Source organism: Gopherus evgoodei, chromosome 9 (assembly GCF_007399415.2).
Source record: "Gopherus evgoodei ecotype Sinaloan lineage chromosome 9, rGopEvg1_v1.p, whole genome shotgun sequence".
Classification (NCBI taxonomy): Eukaryota; Metazoa; Chordata; order Testudines; family Testudinidae; genus Gopherus; species Gopherus evgoodei.
The window spans coordinates 25,109,460-25,132,755 of record NC_044330.1 but is presented as its reverse complement, the minus strand read 5'-3'; the positions used below and the strand labels follow the sequence as shown (position 1 = coordinate 25,132,755).

Genomic DNA, 23,296 nt, shown 5'->3' with positions numbered 1-23,296 from the left:
GGGCACCCTGTCCTGCCCCCCATGGGTACTGGACACAGCTCCTACCCTCCCATGATTACTAGGCACTATCCCTGTGGTACTGGGCACACTCTCCTGCCCCAAGCACCCACGGGTTCCATACGTCCTGTCCCTGGGAGGGGGGCATGCATGGGACATGAACCTCCAAAGGAGACTCCACAAAAACAGTTTGGGAACCTCTGTCCTAAGTCTCAATGAAGGTACAAGCAAGCTTAGTGATCTGACATAAAAAAAATTATAAAAATTGTATTAATTTCATAATACTAATTCACAGAATCACAGCGATGTATTGAATGCTGTACCAACTCCAGTGCACATAGGCAGGACTGACCTTCCTGCTAACCCATGGCAGATCAACAACATAGTAACAAATGAGACAAGAATACCAATTCACTCATTCCCACTATGTGCATATGGGTTTTCTTGCTATCCAGTGTTGGCAGGTTTGGTCTCAACCTTGGCAGTGTCCATTAAAACACTTTAATCTCAAAAAACGCTCTTGGAAGCAGACATGTTCAGTAATTTAATAATTAGGCACTTGTATATTAAATTCAGTGGCAGATTTCATTTTTATGTAGTCCTTTATTTGGGCATTAATAGCTAGTGTATTGCTAAAAATAAATAAAAGTGTGTGTGTTATACTGTACTACATGTTGCTGATAGATTTGTAAAAATGCCTGACTATCCTGTAAAGAATGCAGGAGGGGTCAAAAGAAGCTCTTCACAGAGACCAGCTGTAACTTTAGTTTTGAACACTGTCTACAGTGGGCTGAAGACCAATTTAAGAAACGTAATTTAAACAGGGCAACCCAGAGGGAGGGGCAAGAGGGGCAATTTGCCCCCACAAGAGTTTTTCAGGGTTCTTCACTTGCTCTGGGGGCCCCAGAAAACTCTCACGGGGCACGGGCCCCCGGAGCTTCTTCCGCTCCGGATCATCATCAGCAATTTGGCAGCGGGGGGTCCTTCCTCTCCGGGACCCGCCGCCAAAGTGCCCCGAAGACCCACGGCGGGGGATCCTTCCGGCACTTCGGCGGCGGGTCCCGGGGCGGGTCTTCAGTGGCACTTTGGTGGCGGGGGGTCCTTCCGCCCCTGGACCCGCCGCCAAAATGCTGGGTCTTCGGCAGCAATTAGGCAGCGGGGGCCCCCCACTGCCGAAGACCCCAGGTCCCCTGAATCCTCTGTGCAGCCCTGAATTTAAACACAGTTCTAACTAAATCACTTTCTAACGTGGGGCTTAGTTCTGAAAACACTTATGACTGGGTGCTGTTCTGCCGAAGTGAGTGGACTATAATCAGTAGTAAGCACTATCCCTTGTAGTGTTCACAGGAGCAGATTCGGGGTTTTGTGTGACACTGTGGATAAGGGTAAATGGTGTTAAATCACTTTTAATACCATGTTCTAGCCCCTGTCATTGTATAGACTAGAACCTGTGTTTTTGTTGACAGTTCTAACACCATTTGGTGCCTGCCAAACTATGTTAGAAAACGTGCCAGTTGCAACAGAGCTGAAACATGGTTCCTTTAGGGGCTGCTTTGGACATTTTCTGTAGAATGTTGTACCATTGCATTTCTGCCAGTAGTAATAATGGAGAGTACAAAAGGGTAGAGAAGGCTACAGACAACTGCTGGCATTTTAACCACCGTGTCATTTAACTAGGGATCAAGTTTCCACAATGTCACTTTCTCCAACCCATTAGGCTTATTCCAACCCAATTCCATCCCATAATTTTTCATACCATTTTTCTGTCTTTGCCATTTCTCTGACCAAAGTATGGACCCGTCAGAGCTCAGTGCAATTCACATGACCACTGCTAATACAGGATGCACATGTAACTTTAGCGCCCTCGTGGCCAAGGTGGAGTCTGCTCTGCAGGCAGCTCTGGCCAAGAGAAGGCGCAGGAATACAGCAGGAGAAATCCCTTCCACCCCAGGGGCACCTGTTCCAAACCCCCCAAAGTGAACACACACACACACAGCTTGCTCAAAGTGGCATAGTTCTTTCAGAATTATTAATATAAAATATTGACATTCTACAGAGAGACAATAAGCAGGCACCTATCCCGGCATACAGATAATTTCAGATTAAATATTATGCTGTAAGTAGTCAAGGAGGTCTTCAGAAGTGGCGCTACCATTTAAAGATGGGAAAACTAGTGCACAGAATGATTCAGGCCAACTTATTGAGGAAAAGATTGCAGCATTTCTTCCACTGGCTAATTTTCTTAAAAACAGTAGCTGCTTGAAGTATCAGAGGGGTAGCCATGTTAGTCTGGATCTGTAAAAGCAGCAGAGTCCTGTGGCACCTTATAGACTAACAGACATTTTGGAGCATGAACTTTCGTGGGTGAAAGCTCATGCTCCAAAACGTCTGTTAGTCTATAAGATGCCACAGGACTCTTTGTAGCTGCTTGAAGTCGCTCAAAGGGTTGGAATGTTAAAAGTATTTAAGAGTTTTTAAAATGTTTCTAGTCCCTACTGAAGAATCACTTCTTCCATGATGCCCACAAGAAGTGAGTTAAAAATAAAGAATACCTTTTATTTATGTATTTAAATTGTGGTGGTATCTACAGGCCCCATTGTACAAGGTGCTATAGCACATCAAGCACAAAGACCATTCATGCCACAGAGGCCAACGCTTTTTTTGAAAACAGCTTTATGGTGAACCAAAAGATATGCAATTACCTACATCAAATGGGTGATCTTATTAGTGTAATTCTTGTCCTCTTGTTCTTCCACCCGTCCCAATTGTTTGTTATGGAGTTTGTCAGGTCACTACCAAGTTGTAAACACTTCTATAAGTTTCAAATGTGATTTTTGTGTTGAATATTTGCACCTGATACAGATTCTTCACTTGGTAAAATAGCAAGATAGAAAGGCAAATGCCCTGACTATGTTTACCAAATCTCTTTTTCAGGAGTGCTAGCATTCCCCTCCATGCAATTTAGGTCAGCTTTCCATACATTGTCTGAATGAAATGAACCCTATCTCATTTTCTAGCATTAAGGCCTGATCCTGTAATGCTTATTCACATGAGTAATCTGATTGCCGTCAATGGGAAAGTTTGTATGGCCAGGTTCTATATAGTTGTTTCAAATTGAAAACGTATAATATATGCTGTGCTTTGTATAAGTAGGTTCTCTATAACATTTTAACGTCTAACTATAGTATAATTAATTCTTCACTGTGGCAAATTCCTTATTAAATGTATAGGTGCCCATCATAAGTAAGTGTGTCATCACACTTTTTGCACACTACATGTACAAGTGTAACCATGAAGTTCATAGTAAAAGATTATTGTAGCTAGATGGTCCTCATTCATGTATTAAAACAATAACAAATAATTGTATATGTGGTAAACATGTAAATCCTGTATAGCTGCAAAAATAGTAACTGTGCAGTACATCAAACTGACATGGTAACTAAGTAACAAAGAGCAAAAGACAGTATGATATGATTCTCTTTTTTCACACGTCAACACTCTGCTTTCCATGTCATGTTGTGTAGGCTCAGATATTTAGGACAGAAGCAAAGGCTGTCAAAGCATATACTTATTACTTAATTGTAGTATGCAGTGTGTGACTTTGATACAATTTAGAGGCACGGTAATTTTACTTACGGGTGGTAAAAAATCGTACTTCATGAAGCAATCTTCTAAATGATGATACCACAAACTCTGTGGTTTAATAAATAGCCAATTAAATCTAAACATTCACAGTTCCCACTGAAACACATACTCGTTAGAGAGACAGTGCTTGTTAAGAAAAAATGACTCAAAGAATTTTTTGGGGGGGGTTTAGGGGAAGCTCAGTCAAAATGTTTTATTTTGACAAAATCAAAATGATATATTATCTTATAGATCAAGGGTGGGCAAACTTTTTGGTCCAAGGGCCACATATGGGTATGGAAATTGTATGGCGGGCCATGAATGCTCATGGGGTTGGGGTGTAGGAGGGGGAGGGGGCTCTGGGCTGGGACAGGGTGCAGGGAGAGTGAGGGCTCTGGGGAGGGGCTGAGGATAAGAGGTCTGGGGGGTAGGAAGGTTCTCCAGGCTGGGACTGAGAGGTTCGGAGTGCAGGAGGAGGATCAGGGCTGGGGAAGAGGATTGGGGTGAGGGTGGGAGTGAGGGCCTCAGCTGGGAGTGCTGGCTTTGGGGTGTGGCTGTGGATAAGGGATTTGGGGGGTAGAAGGGTGCTCCAGGCTGGGACTGAGGGGTTCGGAGGGCAGGAGGAGGATCAGGGCTGGGGCAGGGGGTTGGGGTACAGGAGAGGGTCAGGGGTATGGGATGCAGGCTCCAGGAGGTGCTTACCTCAAGCAGCTCCCAGAAGCAGCAGCGTGTCCCCACTCTGGCTCCTACATGGACGCATGGCCAGGCAGCTCTGCATGCTGCCCCATCTGCAGGCGCCACCTGGCTGCCCCTAATGTGTAGAGCCCCCTGGCTCGCTCAAGGAGCTGTGACACACATGCGCGCATGTGGAGCAGCTCCCAACCCCACATCCTGGCTGGATCGTGGGAGCGGGGCAATCCAGAGACCCCGCTCCCTAGCAGGAGCTCGAGGGCTGGATTAAATCAGCTGGCAGGCCAGATGTGGCCCACGGGCTGTAGTTTCCCCACCCCGGTTATAGATGTTTATATTATAATACAAAATTAAATAAAATTTGAAACAAAAAGTCATTTCAAAACAAAAAAAAAAAGTTTTGTTCTGAAAATGTCAGAATTAGATGTTTCTGCATTGCCAGAACCCTTTTTTGTTTTGTTTTTTTCCAAAAAGAAATTCCGGTGAAATCTGAGCCGATTTCAGGAAGCATTTTAATTTTGCTGGAACTGTATATTGCATCAAAGTTCTTTGACCAGCTCTATTTATTAGTCTTGACTCTTCCCTCATTGCCTTCAGTTCCCACTGCTCCAATCCCCCCATCTCACTTGGAAGTTTGGCTGTGTGTGTGTGTTACTCCTCTAAATTTTAGTGTCATTTATAAATTCAGTCACAGTTGAGTTTACAGTTTTCCCCAAAGAAACACGTGGCAAAGAGAGATAGAAAGCAGCAAAAGGGGTTCAGAGAAGTGCATGGGGAGTTGTTTTATTTAGCTCGTCAAAAATGTATGTAGTAATCCTGTAATATTCCTGAACCGTTCTGCAACTAGCAGCAAACATCTCTACTGGAAAATTGTTCCAAGCATAAGAAGCAGCAGAGATGGAAGCACAAAAATGAGACTGGGAGACAGATACAAAGTGGCTGATTAGGCAGGAAGCTTGAATGGAGAATGCTGGGGCAGATCCTCACCTGGTGTAAATTGTCATTGCTCCATTGACAGGCAGTGAAAGCCAGATTCAGAAACTTGAACTTGAGGGGTGGTTTAAGAAGAAGCAGGGCCTGTCGGACATTTATGGAGAGGGAGATATTGCGATTGCTAGGAGATAGGGAGATGAAACCTATCCATCCTTGACAAAAGTTTTCAACTGAGCTCAGCATGGGCATTGTTTTAGTTTCAGGCCATTTTCAAACTGATTTAGCCATCAGCAGGGTGCTCTTCTTAAGACATTTCATCCTCCTCCATATCAGACGGAAGAACACTCTACCCTTCTGTGACACACCTCTATAAGAAATGAAAGCACAGACTTTCTGTGATTCACTGGCCAATTAAATTTAAACAAGCACATCTCATTACAGAGGTTGGCCATTAAAAAAATCATCAATAGATTATCTGAGGAAAAGTATCATAATTATACTATGTACTGTAAATGTAAACAAAATCCTTAACAATAACAAATTATTTTATTCTTTCTAGGGACATGGGTCACATTTGGAGGTCAAATTTCAGATGACGTAAGTAATGTTTGGTTAAAGTAAAACTCATAAAATTGAATAAATGTTTTATACAAGTCAAGTCAGAGATACCAGAATAAGCGGAGTCTATTTCTGTAACAGGAAATGACAGAGAATTATCAGACACGGGAACAGAAAGTTTGCACTTCTGCTATGTTTCACAAAGTCTTAGTGATTATGACATTTCCAAAGGTTAAATTTAATTAAAAAAACTTTTCCATTAAAAAAATATTCCAAGCAGGTATCAAAAGAAGGATCAGTATTTACTACTGACAGTTGTAATGAGAATCTGATTGTTCCCACAGTAGAAGTATGAACCTTTTTTTTTTTCGGCATAACATAAGTAATCCAGTATAGTCATAAATATAGGCACAGTGTCAGCTTATAATGAGGTGCTGGATGATTTTTGACATAAAAAGTATAGATGAAACAACTAAAAATGTCTTTGGGCTTTGCACCGAAAACACTGATTCTTAGCCGTAACGGATGGTTCTTAATCTCTGCTAATAACCCTTTGAAGGTGCTGCATAACTCCCGTATTTTACTAAGCTTTGGGAACTTCATGGACATTAGTCATCCATAACAAAAACTTGCAGCAGCCTCACTTGAAACACCAGGAGAGAGAAAGTGGAAATAACCTTTGCAAAAGGAGAGAGGTATTGTGTGTTAAGATGTAGAGGATTTTTTTAAAAGAGAGAGAAACCATTTTATCTTGCAAATGGTGTGTAAGGGAATGATGAAAATATACAATAGCATAACAAAGGAGATTCTTCTTTATATTGCAGCATTGTAAACACAGAGGGTAAAAACCTGGCCCCATTAAAATCAATGGCAAAAATCCCATTGATTTCAGTGGGCCAGGATTTCAACTTGAGTAGCTATTTGTAGGATCAGGCCTTTAGTTATCACTGATATTGATCATTTGAAAATGCCTCATGACTTCTGGTGTTTTTCTTTTCATACTCAGCCTATCAGCTAAAACTAGAGTTGGTCCCAAACCAAAATCCAAGATCTGAACCTCTGCTCCTCCTCTCCCAAACTTTAGAAAGTTCGGATCTGAACTCTGCAACTCATGTCCATCTCTAGTTAAAGAGCAAATCTAAGTAAAACAAATTGAATAATTGGTGCTTTCAGTTTTATAGAATTCCTGCCTTGGAATTCTGTGATTCAGTCAGTCTAATTTTCGACATTAAGTCAGGGGACAAGGGGCTGAACTCATCCCTCATTGAAGTGCATTGACTTCAGTACGATTACCCCAGGATATATCTGGCCTAATAAGTCTTGTACTCCCACTTATCTAAACATGGTCATTTAAAAACAATATAGAAAAAAACTGTTTCAAAATACTGATGCAGCATTGGTTCAGGTCTGTCCCAGGTTGGTACAACCCAAAGTTGTTATCTGATAGCTTCTCAGTAGCCACTGTGAAGTGGGTTGGTGGCCTTGGTACTTTTTTTAAATGGCACGTGTCCATGTCAGTCACCACTACATTTGAAACTAGTTTGCATTCTACCAAGGACCATAGTTCATATTCACCCACGAAAGCTCATGCTCCAAAACATCTGTTAGTCTATAAGGTGCCACAGGATTCTTTGCTGCTTTTACAGATCCATTCTAACACGGCTACCCCTCTGATACTTACCAAGGACTGAATGAGCCATGGACTGAACTCCTCTGCAGGGCCGACTCCAGGCACCAGCTTATCAAGCAGGTGCTTGGGGTGGCAACTTGGGAGTGGGGCGGCACTTTCAGGGATTCGGCTGCAATTCGGCAGAGGGTCCCTCACTCCCGCTTGGAGCGAAGGACCTCCCGCTGAATTGCCGCAGATCGCAATCGTGGCAATTTTTTTTTCTTTTCTTTTTTTCTTTGCTGCTTGGGGCAGCCAAACCCCTGGACCCAGCCCTGCTCCTCTGTCATCGCTAAAGCCACTCCTTCTGAGTAGGAGTTGTCATATTGGAAGGACCATATGGGGAAGCTCACATTGCTGTGATCTGGCTGGTGGATCAATAGAAGACTTCAGTCTCCAAGGCTGTCAACCCAGCATATTTCATAAGTGATAAATTCGCTAAAAATCAACATAAATGGAAAACCTCTCTTCAATAAATGTTAAGAATCAGATAGAGTTGAATGGAAAACGATGGGGTTTTTAGTATCCTATGAAATTTATTGGAGAATTATATCTCTGCTATAGAATTTTATAGGAAGATTAAAAAACTTAAGAACTATTTCCTTTCTGTATTACATTCCATATAGTTACAGATTAATATCTGTAGGGCCCTATTACATTTCTATTGGTTTCATCTCTATTAAAAGGACTTTTCTTTCAGGAGAGAAATTTCCCTGAACATAGGTAAAAGGGATGTTGATATAAATCTATATTCTGGCTCTTCTTGCACTAATGCACAGACATCACGTGCATATTACTCTGACTTGTTTTCCTGTGGCTTGTAGCAGCTGCATGGGACTAGGTCAGGTCATTATGTCTAACACAAATGGGCCATATCCTTATTTCCTAAGCAAGCTGCTGTAATGTTCCTCCCTCCAAAGCATCATCTCAGAAGGTTTGTGGGACAGGCAGAACTAAAGTGGACTGGGGTTCTGTTGTGATTACTGGGCCAACAGATTTACCTAAATTCAACTGAACAGTGTGGGAAACTTCACAAGATATCACAATAGCCTATGACTTTTTGCCTGGTTGAGAATTAACCATGCAAAATAGGTGAAGTTTTTTCAATAAATGGATGCTATGAACAGATGCCAGAAAACCAAGCAGAAAAATTGAATTAGCCCAAAGAAAAATGGCCTATTGACCATAGTCCAGGACTATGGTGAGATCATACTTGGTAAACGAGAAAATGTGGGAATGAAGTCACCTATGCCAACTTTGGCTTTATGGAAATGAATTTAATTTTACTCCTTTGGGGGGGGGGTCTTAAAAAGAGACACTGGGAAAAAAAGAAGAATCTTCCCCTCAGCGCGTCCCCCAAGCTGCCAGCTCCTTCAGTCTCAAGTCATGAGGACCAGACCAGGTCAAGGGACTTTCTTCCTGGGAGGAAAGCAGCTGGCCATGGTCTTGTTTAAGGAACTTTGTTTTCAACTGTAAGTGCTGAAAGTCAGCACACTGTCCTGGAACCAACCTGGCTAAGACAACACACTGCATATCACATTATCATGACATCCAGTACTCAGCCCGGTACTGGGGATATCTAATTGCCTGCACCACAGAGGCACAAAAGATCTGTATTGTTTTCCCTTCCCTTTTTGAGTTGCTTTTGCCACTGCCTTCCCTCCCCCTTTCTTCCTATTCTATCTCTCACTCTCTTGGCTTTTCATCGAATCCTGACATCAGCTATGCTGCATTCATCCAGGCCTCTCTTGTCTAAGCAGAAAGGAGCCAAACAGATGACGTCCTTGACCAGAACGTGAACCAGAGTCCAGAGAGCAGGTGTCATGCTCAACTTGCCAGCCAAAGCATCCACTCCAGTGGTCCAATATTCCAAAAACATCAACCGCTATATTTCCCCCATCTTTTCTATCCTGTCTCTCCTCCACCTTGTGTTTATGTTAAAAACAGGATAAATGAATCCACTTCACACATCAGGACTGTGTAAAATTAACTTTCTTTTTCATCAAAGGTTGTTCATAAAAATAAGAGACTCTGATATTTTAACTCCAAAAGGAGAGAGACTTTGATAGGGTCTAACTAAATTTGTTTTGCATAATCACTAAACCACAGTTTTAATATAAATGCTTGTTTTAATTCCGTGCTCCTTTTTTGTACATTTAATCAATAAACTTTGATATTGAATGAATGCTTTTGGGAGTTTGTCAAGTAACCAAGTAAAACCAAGGCCTTTGTAGAAAATAACCATGACCCTATTGCTGTTAAATGTTACAGTGAAAGAGTTTATAAACACCATTGACTCTGTAGGCCTTTGAAATCAATATCAGTTCTCCACCTGCCCCCAGAGTTTCAGGTGTGCATTTATGTGCAAGCCTAGCCAAACCTTGGGGTCTGTTTGGTGTGTGTGAAAGAGTGCAATGCAGTGCTGCATACAATTCCCACTATCATTTCCTATCAAGCAATAGCAATGACTCCAAGAGGACCAGTATTTCCTCTCTGCAAAGTGTGTGCTTTATGATTTCCCTCAATCTAGGGAGCAGAATCCAAAGGGAACTCCTAAACCTGGTCTCCAGCATGCTGACTTGTGCATGAGCTTATCGTTACAGGCAGGAAAAGTTGCCATTGATTTCAATAGGATTATTCAGGTGTGTGAAGTTATTTGTGCAGGGTTGGGACTGTGACTGCAGCTCGCTACCCATCAAGTTTTCATCTGAAACTCCATATTTTTAAAATATTGTTAGTAGTGTGTTTGGTGTCAGCTTGAAACTAACATTGTGACAGGTTTGAGTCTGTTTTGAATAAATTAAGAAAAATACCTAATCTTGAAATGTCCTGCTGTCCCAACACTTCTACTCTGCTCCATTTGTGATTCTAATTTTTCAGTGCTTAGGAATTCATCCTGAGTCTCTGAAGTTTTTTCTTCTGGGAGCACATTTTCTGATTCTTGATTAAAAAACAAATCAAGTTATAGTGTAGATATTCTGTACAGTATGTATCATTTAAATATTTTATATATTCTATCCTCAGTTCAGGACACACTGAAATGGTAGATACGTCTTACTTCCTCTCATATTCTGATGCACGGGTGTACGGGAATATATGGCCAATATTTCTAGAAGGTGAGTAGTGATTTTGGGGGGCCCAACCTGAGACTCCATACAGTATGAGACGAGCTCAGCACTTTCTGAAAATCAGGCCTTTTTAAGGTGTCACAAGCTGGGCACCAAAAATCAAGGCACTCAAAATCACTAGTCACTTTTAAAAGTCTTGTCCATGTGTTTGTTGGGGCTCCTATCATAACCACACTGACTTCTGGGGAGTACACTCCGTCTGTGACATGAAATTAAGTTTCTAGGAGATGGGCGCCTCTAGGAGCTGAAGAAATTTGATTCCTCCTGACATTGGGCAGCTCTGTTAGCTGGACCACTGAGCCAGCCCACTTTACCTTTCACAATTCATTTTGGTCATAAACCAATTGACCATATAACCAAATGGGGCTGGCTGTGGCTGTGTGAACTACTTGCATTAAGAAAATTGTTTTCCTTTAGAAAACTGGGAGGGTCTGAACTGCTGGTTCCTCTCCATCCCTCTTTTTTTGTTGGCCAGGGCTCTGTGCTTGGTTGCAGCTGCTCTCCATTGAAGTTCTTGGTGCTTTCAGAGGAGTACAGCAGTGATTTGGAAATGCAGTGCTGTATTTTAATAGTCTGTTAAAATTACCATCAAAATAAAACAGTGCACAATCAATTCACCGTTGCAGTGCTGCCATTCACTTCAACTGGAAAGCAGCCAAAACCAAGCAATTACCTTAAAATCAGTCCACAGTTTTGTCTTCCAATCTCCTGCACAAATTGCAGAAGAATACTACAGACATGTGCAAAAGTCAGACGTGCTCCTAAGTCTCCCTTATTAAACAATTGTAGGTCCAGGCGATGTTGCAAGCAGCTATAGTAAGTCTCACACACCATATTCTGTCTCCTTTGGTAACTGCAAAATGTACATCAAAGTCCAGTGTCAGCTGCAAAAACAGAACGGTGTATTTTGCAGAAAGAAAACTGTTACTTCAGATGTGTTGAACAAACATGTCCGCCATACAAACAGCATGGACCATAGCTGCTGTTATTGCTTTGTGCACTAGTGGGAAGAACAGGGCTATACAATTCCTCTTTACTAGAAGCAGCGAGGAGTCACATGACCTTCGGAACAGCCTTTACAATGGCTACACTTGTCAGTCAGTCCTAATGACTGAGGGAAAGGAAAGAACTAAGCAGGGCTTGTGGAATTGTTGTTTTTATTAGATAGATTTGCTGCAGTCTAGCTGTTGTTGAAAACACACACAATCACCATGCTTAAGCAACATCATTATGTTAGAAACCAACAATGGCAGTTACATTCGATGCTAAGTCTTCCTCACCTAGATACTGTATTGAAGCATATCCAGGGGTAATTCTCTGCTCAGTATATATTGGTAACTATAATAAATGCCCATGGGAAATTCTCCTCTCAGGTGTAATTCCTACCCCTCCTCCACACATACTGGGGTTCTAGATGGAGTGTGACCCAGGTGCTTATGGGGTAGCTGCTGTGAAAGAGACCCTCTGCAGTAGAGAACATAACCCTGCAGCAGTGCAGCAGCCTGTAGGGAAGAATTCTTTTCCCCCACATCCCTGCAGAGAATCTGAGCACACATGCTGAGTATTCAGGGTGAATGCTGACTGCCACTCCCTCAGTAACACTGGTGAAAATCCAGGGAAATGGCACTGCCTTCTGTAGAATTATGTTGGATTTAAACCTGTGAAACTGAGAACAGAATTTAGCCCTATGCTTTTTGCCTGTAACAACTTACGTTGGCTTAATAGCAGTGTCCAGGCACAATGGGACAATTTAAGGACACAGCCTTAAATCAGCCTCAATTCCCTTGAGTTTTGTTATGTGCTGCACTGCATTCCCCACTCCCAAGACACAGATGAGGCCCTAACATACCATAGTCACCATTAGGAACACTTTCCACTTAGTTCTGCATGCAAGTCAAGGTGCTAAGACTGTTCCATAGAGCCCTGTTTGGTTATTGTCCCAGCTACCTGAGACTGCCTCTCCACTCATGTGCTTCTGTCACTTTTGAAATCAGCTGAGATGCTCCTTCTGGCCCTAGATTTGAATATCTGTGGGATGGAATCAGGGCACTGCAGATGGTAGGCCTTTGGCTCTGGAATTTGCTTCCCCTACTATGTGTCCCAGCCTGCTGTCTGGCCTTCTTCTGTCTGAATGCAGTATGGGGAACTCTGGGGTTGCATCCTGTTTTCGACGTGAGTCAGTAAATTCTATTACATTTGTACATGCACTGAGTGACTCTGATTAGAGCACTATATAGCTAAAAATAAATAAATATACTTGGGGATGTATCTGACCTTCGGATAATAGGGTTTTAATTAACTCTGGTTCAGATAACCACGTTTTGACCATAATGACACAGGGAAAAGCTCCAAAACTCAATAAGGTAATCAAATATTGCCACAACTTTGCATATCCTGGAACAGATACATTCACTGCTCCACTCCTGGATGTGACATAGGGCCAAGATGCACCAGCTACCCTAATTGGCAATGTTGGGTATTGGGAGTTACAGTGAAGCTGTTGTGTCAGATTGGCTTCCAAGGTCCACAGCCCTGCTCCTTGGGCCAGATGGTGAGTAGCACGTCAGGCATGCTGGGGATTGTTTCTGCAGCCACTTGACTAATCGTATGTCTCTGGCTTCCCTAAGGTTGCTGAACAGCTAATGACAATCGCTTATGAGAGTGGAGTAAATCTGTTTGATACAGCGGAGGTGTACGCAGCTGGAAAGTAAGTGTATGTATGGCTGAAGGTGTTGGAGTGTTTTACCAAGCCAAGTTTCACTTTAACTCCCTATTTATTCACTGCCAACCTAACTCAGCCTTTAAACAAATGCAACTACAGAAGTGTATCAGGTTCTATTTTCAGTTACTCTGGTGTAAATCTGCAGTAACCCTATTGACTTTATATGGAGTTACTGCAGATCGGCACTAGTGTCATTTAAGGTATATTTTGACTCAGATGTAAATGTATATTGGGACGCACTGGAGTAGTGCATAGAAGGATGATCTGCCTTGGATTTTGGGTGTTCTCAGTCTAGTTATGTGTTCAAACTCTAAATTAAACATCCTTGCGAACAAGAGCAAATCACCCAACATAGGGCCTCGTTTGTAGAGGTCTAATGTCTTACCACTTTGCCAGTGTGAAAGATTAGCTTTAGATACAGGTAAACCCTGATGTTACATATTTCCTTTTTATGAAATTGAGTTTGATCCCAAGTGCCTTTGTGCCCCCAGCTTCTTAGGAGGTTATTGAACTTCACCCTAGTTTTATCTCGTTAGAGGTTTTGAGTGTCCCCCAAGAACTTAGTAAAATTAGGGTTTAGCTTATGCCCAGGGTAACAAAGTGCCACAAACTCTGTGAAAATCGGGGCTTTTCTTTCATAGTGCTTCATGTGAATGTTTTTTACTCTCCAGTTTGCAGAGTTCACTGGGTGCTTTTAAGGTTCAGCCATACCATACAATACAATGAGCATAGCTCAGGTTTGCAGACTTTGACAAGTCTTTCAGCAAACCTTGCCCACGCTCCTGATTTGGCGATTGGATGTGAAAATTTGGCTCTCCCCTCCAGGTGAAACACTCATGCTGCTGGGGTGATTTCTGCTCTACTCCACACCCTGTCCTTGTGCTATAATGATGCCTTAATAAACACCATTTTTCTAGAAACAAATGCTGCTTATGGGGAACCTCATATTTCCTATGAGAGAGACTGGGACATCTGTGTTCTTTCTTCCTCTTCCACCTCTCAGGCAGACTCCTATCCTCTTGCCAGGAATGTAGGGTACTTGGCTGCATTTTTCCCTGTTTCAACTTGAGCAGGGAACAGAGAGGGCTCCATATTCAGGCGCACCTCCTAAAGTGTGCATTAATCACTTCTGCAAGGCCTGCAGCCATGGCCATCTTTAAGCTGGGGGGAGAGGCGTGGGACCTTTTGTCCAGTGTCAGTTATATGTCGTTACATCAATGCTATTATGTTGGCAAAGAAGAAAGTGATCCCCTGCCAAGAACTTTTAAATCAAGTCCTGATTTTTTAGTGGAAGATAGTGGGCCAGACCCTCTGCTGGGTAAATCGTCCTAACTCCATTAATTTCTGTGCCAGTTTACACCAGCTGAGATTCCGGCTCAGTATCCACACTGAGAAAATAAATAGAGAGAGCCTATTTTGGAGTCCCATTCTCGAAGGAGAGAACTGGATTAGGCTAACAAGTCTAAATGCATTGCTTTTATCTCACATATAACCTACTCTGTGCATTTACTACTGATGTCTGGAGAAAAACATCCAGAATAAATGAAAAGTCAGCACACCTCTTAATGATGATTAACAGCACACGATGCTGACAGCATTGAAATCCTTATCCAAAATTTCAGGAAATGGCTTTTATGGAAGGAGGACTAAGGCTCTTAATGCCATGGCTTAATTAAAAGAAGAAGAAAAAGATTCATAATATTATTCATTTGGGCTAGACTGTGACATCACATCCTGCCCTGGGTAAGGGGCAGTGTGCAGCTCAGCTGCCCTAGCTGCAGACCAGGGGATGGATTGTGACTCTGAAAGTCACAGTTCATTACCTGGTCAACCCATTGGCTCTGGGCAGGGAAGTAAACTGCTGTTGCTCTGCAGATTACGTCCCTCTCCATGCCAGATTAGCTCCCAGGCCATCATTAGAGGAGGTGGAGCCAAGTCTCTGCCCATGTCTTGCCCTCTGACTGCAGAGGCTGTTCTCTTCCCTGACATCCCTCAGAGTCTGAGTAAGTGAGTGTTTTATGTTCCCTTACTCCCCTGCATCAGCGCAGTTAAACTGGTGTGACTTTCTTCTATAGACAAGCTAAGAGACCGGAAGCAGATACTTTAGCGAGAGGGCATTTCCCTGCATTCTCCACTACAAATAAATCCTCAGTCTGTTCTCTTCTCTCATGGGCTCCCTGATTCTTACAGAAAAACCAGCACTTAAAAGTGCTTTCACCCGCCTGGTTTGTGCTCATTACATGCTCCCCTTCATTTCACTCTCTATTCAGCTGTTTCTTGCATGGACAAAATGACCTTGAGCTGACTGCATACACACTCAAAATGTCGTGGGCCTGATCCTGGCCCCCATGAAGGCGGCTTTGCACCACTCAACCTTAAAACTGACTAACTTTAAAAAGAACGTAGTCCTACTTGCAGGGTTGTGTTTTGGATGAATATGCCCTGATGCACAGTGGGGCTGAAGGAAGAAAACTCTAACATCAACACATGTTTCAAGGTGATACCGGCAATGTAGTCTGTGCTGGCAATTCTCCCATTTATGGGTAACAGACCAACTTCCCTCCTCCACATCACCCTGTGTAGACCCATTACAGATATCACTTGAGCAGTACTCACTCGGGCTGATGCAGTTTCTCTGCTGCATTGGGTCACCCGCCAACAGAATGTCATTTCTGCTGCATTTGGGCCACATGGGCCCATGCAAGACAATTAAGGATTTGGCTTATAGTTTTCTGCAATATATTTGGTAGACAATCTATAGCTAAATTGAAACTGCAATGTGTTTCTGTCCAATCACTGCCTGACTCTGTGCTGACATTTGGAGAGGGGAGAAATGCCACCATTAAAAACAAATCCGTTGACTTTACAAGTGCGACATTTACATTGATTCTGTTTAGCACAAACACTGAATTGTTAAATTACACTCTCTGCCTCATAAAGACAGTGCAAAAAGGGCACATTCATGTCAGCAAGGGCATGGGGCAATAAGCCATTTTCCAATGTGTCAAGTGGAAAAAAATAAAGGTTGAATGTGAGCAGATTTTTTTATGTTACATATCAGTGCATATGGCAGAGAGTTCCGATGAATAATGGGTTTCATGATTTACTTTATGTTCAGTGCATTCTTGTCTTTAAAGTATTTTATACTCAAGTGCATTTTTTTCCTCCCCAGGGCTGAGGTGATTCTGGGAAGCATAATCAAAAAGAAGGGCTGGAGGTACTGTATAGATTTTAGAGCCTGCCTGACAATTACTGCAATTGAAGTCAATGGCAAAACTTCCTTTTACTTCAGTGGTAGAAGATCAAGACCACAGAACGTATCTGAATTCTTTTGTTTTAAAAAATAGTAGCTTTTTAAACATGTGCTGGATCTGGCAGCTGGTTGGAAAAGGTGGTGTAAAAGTCATAGGCAGAGCTGGTAGCACTTCCTATTACTAAGATCGCCCAACGCTTCCCATTATGAACCCATTTTCAGTTGTTGTTTATAATTTTGCCAAACTTTGTTTGAGCTGAACGTTTCCATACCAGGTGTCTGCCTTGGTCTGAAATTTTTTTGGAAAGATTCAGCCATTTTTTGAGAATGAGGTTGGGAAAAGATATGTTCTTTTACTGTTAGGAAAAGTTAGAAAATACCAGAATTCAGATTTTCTGTGCAACCATAGTTCAGCTCCCTTGGGTGTCAAATTATGATACAGTCTTTAATTACATCATCACCACACTATTTTTTTCCATAGGACCCTTGCCTCCTTCAGTGCACAGTATGGACCTGGGGATCAATCAGGTTGCAGTGAAGGAGACTCTAGTCTGTAGATCCCCAGCCTCATTTGTCCTAGAACCTGGAATGTGTAGTGAATGAGGCAGGGGATTGCAGGAAGAGAAAGGATGGTTTCATGGTTAAGGCAGTTGAATGCTGCTCTGGAAAACTGTGTTTTGTCCCTGCCTCTTTGACAGAGTTTCTATGTGATGCTGGGCAAGTCACTTAAACCAAACTGTTCATAGGTGATCTCTAATTGTGTGTTCCTCGTTTTCTGGGTGCCTGGCTTGAGACTGCTTGACTTTGCAATCTTAGCAATGTTTTTTTTTTCCCCCCATGTAATGTTATATATAAAGAGTTAGAAAGTATGATGGGGTTTCTTTTTGGATACCTCATATGAGATTAGACTTAATTTAAATGATTCATTCCTGTGTGTACGCTAGCTTATGTTTGTGTAGTTTAAGTGGCATTTACATAATCTTTAAAGATCTCCCCAATCTGTCCTGTTCATCCCTCCACTAAGGAATTATCCCAATGGCATCCCATTTTTCAACACATCAGCTATAAGTATCCTTTAGTGAGATGATTATTCAATAGAGACTCAGTGTGCGGCAGAACAAAGTGCAAAGTACAGATGAAAAATGCTGTAGCTGCTCAATATCATGAATATCTCTTCAGGATCTATGCAGCATTTTAAGAGTGAATAAAAATTATTTTAAATTTAGAGTATCTTAACAAAAATGGGGAAAATTTCTAAAAGGATGCCTAAGCCCACACACTGCTAAATGTTTTTGCCCCTTTGAATATATTCAACATAGGCACCCGGGGCAGATTTTTAAAGGTATTTGGATGCCTAACTCCCAAGGGAGTTACAAATCTGTCCCCTAGGGATAAGGTCAGAATCTGTTCTTTTTTAAGTCCGTGGCAGAAATCTCATTGACTTTATCAGGAGCAAACCCCTGTTCTTGAAAACTTGCCCGCAAAATGTTCAGGCCTGTAAATGTAGTGGGACTGTTTTGTTCAACTCTACATTCTGTGTGTGCATATTTGATGGAATTCATTGTCAGCAAGTGTTTCTAATACTTACTGTATTATTTTCTTAAGTTTCTTCATTTTAAACTATGAAACATATTTTGTGTAATCTTCCTTGCTGTGGTCCTGCAGCTGACTGAAGTCAGAACAAAATACTAGGCCCTGTTCAATGTTCATTTAAATAATTGGCAGCCTTTCTATTGACTAATAGCCATTGGGTCAGGCCCTTGGAGAGGGGTTGACAAAGGTTCTGTAGTATACAGCAAAGTATTTTCCAGCCAATAGATGTTTGTTTCAGTAATACATTGGAATCTAGAGACAAACCTAGCAAATGGATCATTCTTTTGGTTTTAATATCTCAAGGTCAATATAACAATATTCATACTGCTTCTCATTGAAATAGTTTCATAACAGTAATTTACATCTGATGCCTTTGGTGACATTTTCTACACTTTTCCCTTGACACAGCAGCATTATTGAGATTGCCAGAATAGTCTGATGTTTATCATTAATCAGTGTGGGTTCTAAGTGCTTAGCAGCAGCTACAGCAAAACATGTGATTTCATAAATCCCTTAGCTGTGAACTCTAGAATTGAGCCTTTAAAACAATGATTAATATGTTTTGTTTTTCTGGAAGAGTTAAATGCTGAACTGAGCAGCTCTGATTTTCCTTTCATTACCATCACTTTCACACTAGTTAACTCCATTGATTTTAATGGAGTTGCAGCTGATTTACACAGTTGTGAGAGGAGAATTGGCCCCTAAATCTGCAGGAAAATACTAACTTTGCTTATACCTCAGAGTGCAGAAGCTACCTTCCTTATTTATTTTAGGGTCCACATTTTGTCTGCAAGGTAACATGGTTGTACTGCATCATTGATCAGACAATGAAAGTTTGATGATCTACACTTGGACTGGTATAAGAAAGTGTATAGTTATTCACTAGAAGCAATCAGAACATAGAGCCATAGTTATGCATTGTCCTGCAGGCCAAAGTTAAGAACCTTGAATTGAGGGTCTTCTTTGAAGACAAACCTTATGACTGCTTTAGCTGTGAATAAAAAGAAATTGCCACTTTAGGAGAGGTACAACATCTAAAGAGGGTGGGTTTTTGCTTTGATTTCTACTCCATATGCCTGTTAAAAACAAAATTGCAACATACTTTTTCTTTTTTATGTATAGGAGATCCAGTCTGGTCATAACAACAAAACTCTACTGGGGTGGAAAGTAAGTTTTATAATTGTATGGTTATAGATAATACAGTTTGATTCCGCATGGCTTTATCTCTTTAAGGCAACCAAGTTATATACAGGTTAGTGAAATCTTGGGGCTAATTTGTGTTCATTTGAAGAAGACTTTTAAAGAAGTCAGTGCTCAACAAAGATATCGACCTGGCATTAGATCCTAGCAAATGGCACCAAAAGGAATAACCCAGCTGCACTCTTTTGATGCATGATAATTCATTTAGATTGTTCAAGTGCAGTCTCTTAAACTCCTGTTTCCATAACATGGGTGAAATCAGAAGGCACGCAACCAGCATAATACTCCACAGGAGAAAAGCTGCCCAATCCTGCCAACACGATAGCATTTTATTTAACATAGTGTTAAAAATATCTGCCTGACCTCTGGGTTTGAGTTAAGATCACTCCCTGCAGTGAGCTCAAATAAAAAAGACCATCTTGTTTGAGATAAAAATGGGCCATTTCTTTCTTAGTGTTGAGCTAAATGAAAGAGAGTTTGCCCTGTGTTGTGGGCTTGAAGCACAAATTTTACTGGCTGAATTTACTTCTGGTGTGTTGCCAGTGTTTGAACTATTGGTTAAATTATTTAAAGAGATTTAACAGGTTTTGCTTTTCAAACTCTGTACAATCTTTCTGTCTGTCTGCCTTCCTTCCAATCTGATCTGCACAGTGTAGTTTGAAACACACTGAAATTAAAGGCTATCAGAATGTCTCAGAAAAAATGTAAAATTTACTCCTTATCATAATTTATAAAAACTGCAACCTGTGGAACTGGGAGGTTTTCTTTGGACACGTTGTATAAAAGAATAAAATGATTTTGTCATTTCACTGAGGTTATTTACCATAAATTCTGAAGCTGGAGAGGTAGGATATAGGTTTTAGCTTTTCCAGCAGACTCTGAATATAAATAAGAGAATGCTATGCATTTGAGTACTGTAGATTTATAGTAATAGTCTTATTTTCTTTATTGTGCCATTGCTTGCTTCAGACTCAAAATGTGGTTGATATGTTGCAAACACGTACAAAATTAAACAGTCTGCAAGGAAGATTATAAAAGGTTATATTGCCTCTAAATCTAGTTTAGATTTGAAATATGGGCCACACAAAATGGATGTAATTTCTTGTAGTTTTTCCTTAGAAGTGGGATATCTACAGTACATACAATACACAATGAGACTGTGTCATCATTTAATAATGCTGGGCCTGATCCTGCAGTCCTTACTCAAGTAAAATTCCTATTGACTCGTCAAGTGGAGTTTTGTCTGAATAAGGCATCTCTGAAAGCCCATATTAATTACTTTGTTGTAGTTCATAAAACTGACAGTATGTCTACATTTGAGGGAAAAGCATAGGAGACCAGTTAGGACAGGGGATTATATCAAATCCTAGTCCATCACATTTAATTGAAGCTTGTATTGGGTTTTGCTTCATCTTCCAATGAAATGTAATCACTGCATTCTCCTACTTCTAAAAGAATGATAAATTGCATGTCAGGTTGTACATTACTATAGAAAGGATGAATGTTACTGGGTATTATTAGTATGAATGTTGTTGCTTCTGGATGCTATTGTCTCTGGAATTTGGTGGTTTCTTCTCCAGTGAAGGGTAGCTCTGTTATTTGAGTTCTAATTTTTTCATTTCTCAAACATCTAAAGCTTGTTCTGACTGGAATATAAAATTAGCAAATCTAAGAACATCAGTTCTTTAGGAGTGTTATAATAATAATAACACCCACACTAATAGTAATTTTACCTTTGCAGAGCTGAAACAGAAAGGGGACTTTCAAGAAAACACATCATTGAAGGTATGTGCTGTAAATGTGCCTTATCCATTCCAAGAATCCATCTGGCTTAAGAAGCATCTTGAATAAGGAAAAAAAACAATGCATGGATGAAGGAAGAAGGGGACACGCATCAAGGCCCTAGCTGTGCCCTGGGTGATCACTACTTCCCACCATCCAACACAGAGGTTGAGTAATGCCTGTATAAGAGAAATTAAAACTACTAATTATTCCTCAAAAAGGGTTTTTAATGACCTCTGGCTATAAAGGCAACACAGGCAGCATAAGAAAAGAAAGATTAAAGACCAGCCCTGAATAAGGATTAATATAAATGGCAAATTATACTGAAGACAAGCACAAGTACATGTAAAATTATTCATTGGGTACTTACTACTAGTCTTAACACTATAGTATCGATACAATTGAGATCAATTCAGCTTGAGCAACCAGACTTCATTACTCCATAATCTTACCCTGCATTCATCCAAAAATACATTACCCTTCAGTCGGCAGTTTTCCACACTGGCCAGGTACAGACAGTCGAGAAGTACATGTCCCTTCGGTTCAGGGGGTGTGGGTCAGGTTTCCCTTATGACCGAAACACACAGCTTTAGTCCTGTGCCTTCATACTTTTTATCTTTTCTGTTGGCCGTGTTTTAAAACAGACCATCCAATCAGGGTGGGCCAAATTTTTAGTGTGGTTAGCATGGTTGCTTTGATTTTATAAGTTATGCGCGGGTGTTTAACTTATCTCCATGTAGCCAATTGCCTCAAATGTGGTCAATGTGGATTTTATAAGTTATGCATGGGTGAATAGATTATCTCAATACATATGAGTCAGCCTAAAGTGTTATCTGGTTGCAGCGCATCCTGACCACAAGTTTCAGTTTAATTGTGCAAGGCTTGCTTTCTGAAGCTTCTGGAAGTTTGAGGCCTAACATTGACAATACTTTTGTTCATATTAATCACAACAAAGATGAGATTCATTCCACTTGCATGAAGCCCAGGTATTCGGACACAGTGCAGATGGAGTGTGAGGATGAAGAGAGGTGAAATTCATGTCACAACCTGGGCCAGTGTGCAGAGCTGCTTCTCCAAACTGTGGGATGGAAAAGCAGCCATAGTTCCTCCATGGTTGTTTTGGGCATTGAGACATAAATATGGATCCACAGCCCTTCCCCTGTGCTGGCCTCCCCGAAATTGATCTTTCAGGCCGGTTCTGTTTCTTGTTGTGGAGATCAGTTTGTGGCAAGCTGTTCAGGCACCCCACTGCAGCTGCTCAGACAGCCAGCCTCTTGTGCAGTCCCAGTTCGGAGGCCTAAGTGGAGCAGAGGGCCTCATGCTGGATCTCTGCACAAGGGGTGAAGAAATGCAATGCATACCAGAAACCTCAAATACTTTACACCTACAACATCTGCTTTTTAACCATTGACTTGTTAAACAAATCCATTCAGCAATCTGTGACATATATTATTGTATACAGTTTTTTCAGGGATATTGCTCACCTGAACCCCTCATTAATTACACCACCTATCTCCCAGTATTGCTTGCCTTGGGCAGATTGCTGGAGGTTTAAAACATTGTTCTTGAGAATATGCCTAATCCTATTCTTTATAAAATGAATAGGAGTTCAATGGGGTCAGCCCCAATATTTGCACTTGTGAAGTCCGACTGAGTTTTAAATTATCCTTTTGTCGCTTCCTGTTGGCTGTTTACTGGTTGGGGATTTTGATCATGCTAGATAAATCTCCTTTCACTTGATCTGTTCAATAAAATGGCAAAAATGACCTGATATGGCAAAAATGTCTGGGAAGAATCTGTGTTGTACAGACCTCTTTACTGAAAGAAAAGAAGCATAAAGGAGAGAGGGAGAACTTGAGAGGGGAGGACCTCAGCACACAAACCGAAACAAAGAATTCTTCTTGGTTCTGTGTATTTGAAAAAGTTTAAAATCTGTGGGCAAGACCCCGGTTGGTGAATATTACTCCATTGAAGTCTCCAGAGCCCTGATGATTTACACCAGCTGAGGATCTGATCCATAATCTCTTTTGAAATTTTTCTTTTATTCTCCATTGTTCTTATCATTTGTTCCATTTCTCATATGTGTATTCTTCCCATTTCTCCTCTGTCTGTACTACTTCACCTCCTGCTGAATGCCTCTGTTCTCTCTT

The 23,296-nt window shown here is 41.3% G+C and overlaps 1 protein-coding gene across 3 annotated transcripts in view; it reads left to right on the top strand.

Annotated features, from left to right (window-relative positions):
- KCNAB1 (potassium voltage-gated channel subfamily A member regulatory beta subunit 1) overlaps positions 1-23,296 on the top strand; it is a 287,423-nt gene that overhangs the window by 221,023 nt on the left and 43,104 nt on the right. For all 3 annotated transcript variants that reach the window (XM_030575965.1, XM_030575963.1, XM_030575964.1), the window contains 5 exons: positions 5,804-5,841; positions 13,224-13,303; positions 16,491-16,535; positions 19,287-19,331; positions 21,106-21,149. In XM_030575965.1, coding sequence (XP_030431825.1) covers positions 5,804-5,841; positions 13,224-13,303; positions 16,491-16,535; positions 19,287-19,331; positions 21,106-21,149 — 252 coding nt within the window. The remainder of the gene's footprint in view (positions 1-5,803; positions 5,842-13,223; positions 13,304-16,490; positions 16,536-19,286; positions 19,332-21,105; positions 21,150-23,296) is intronic.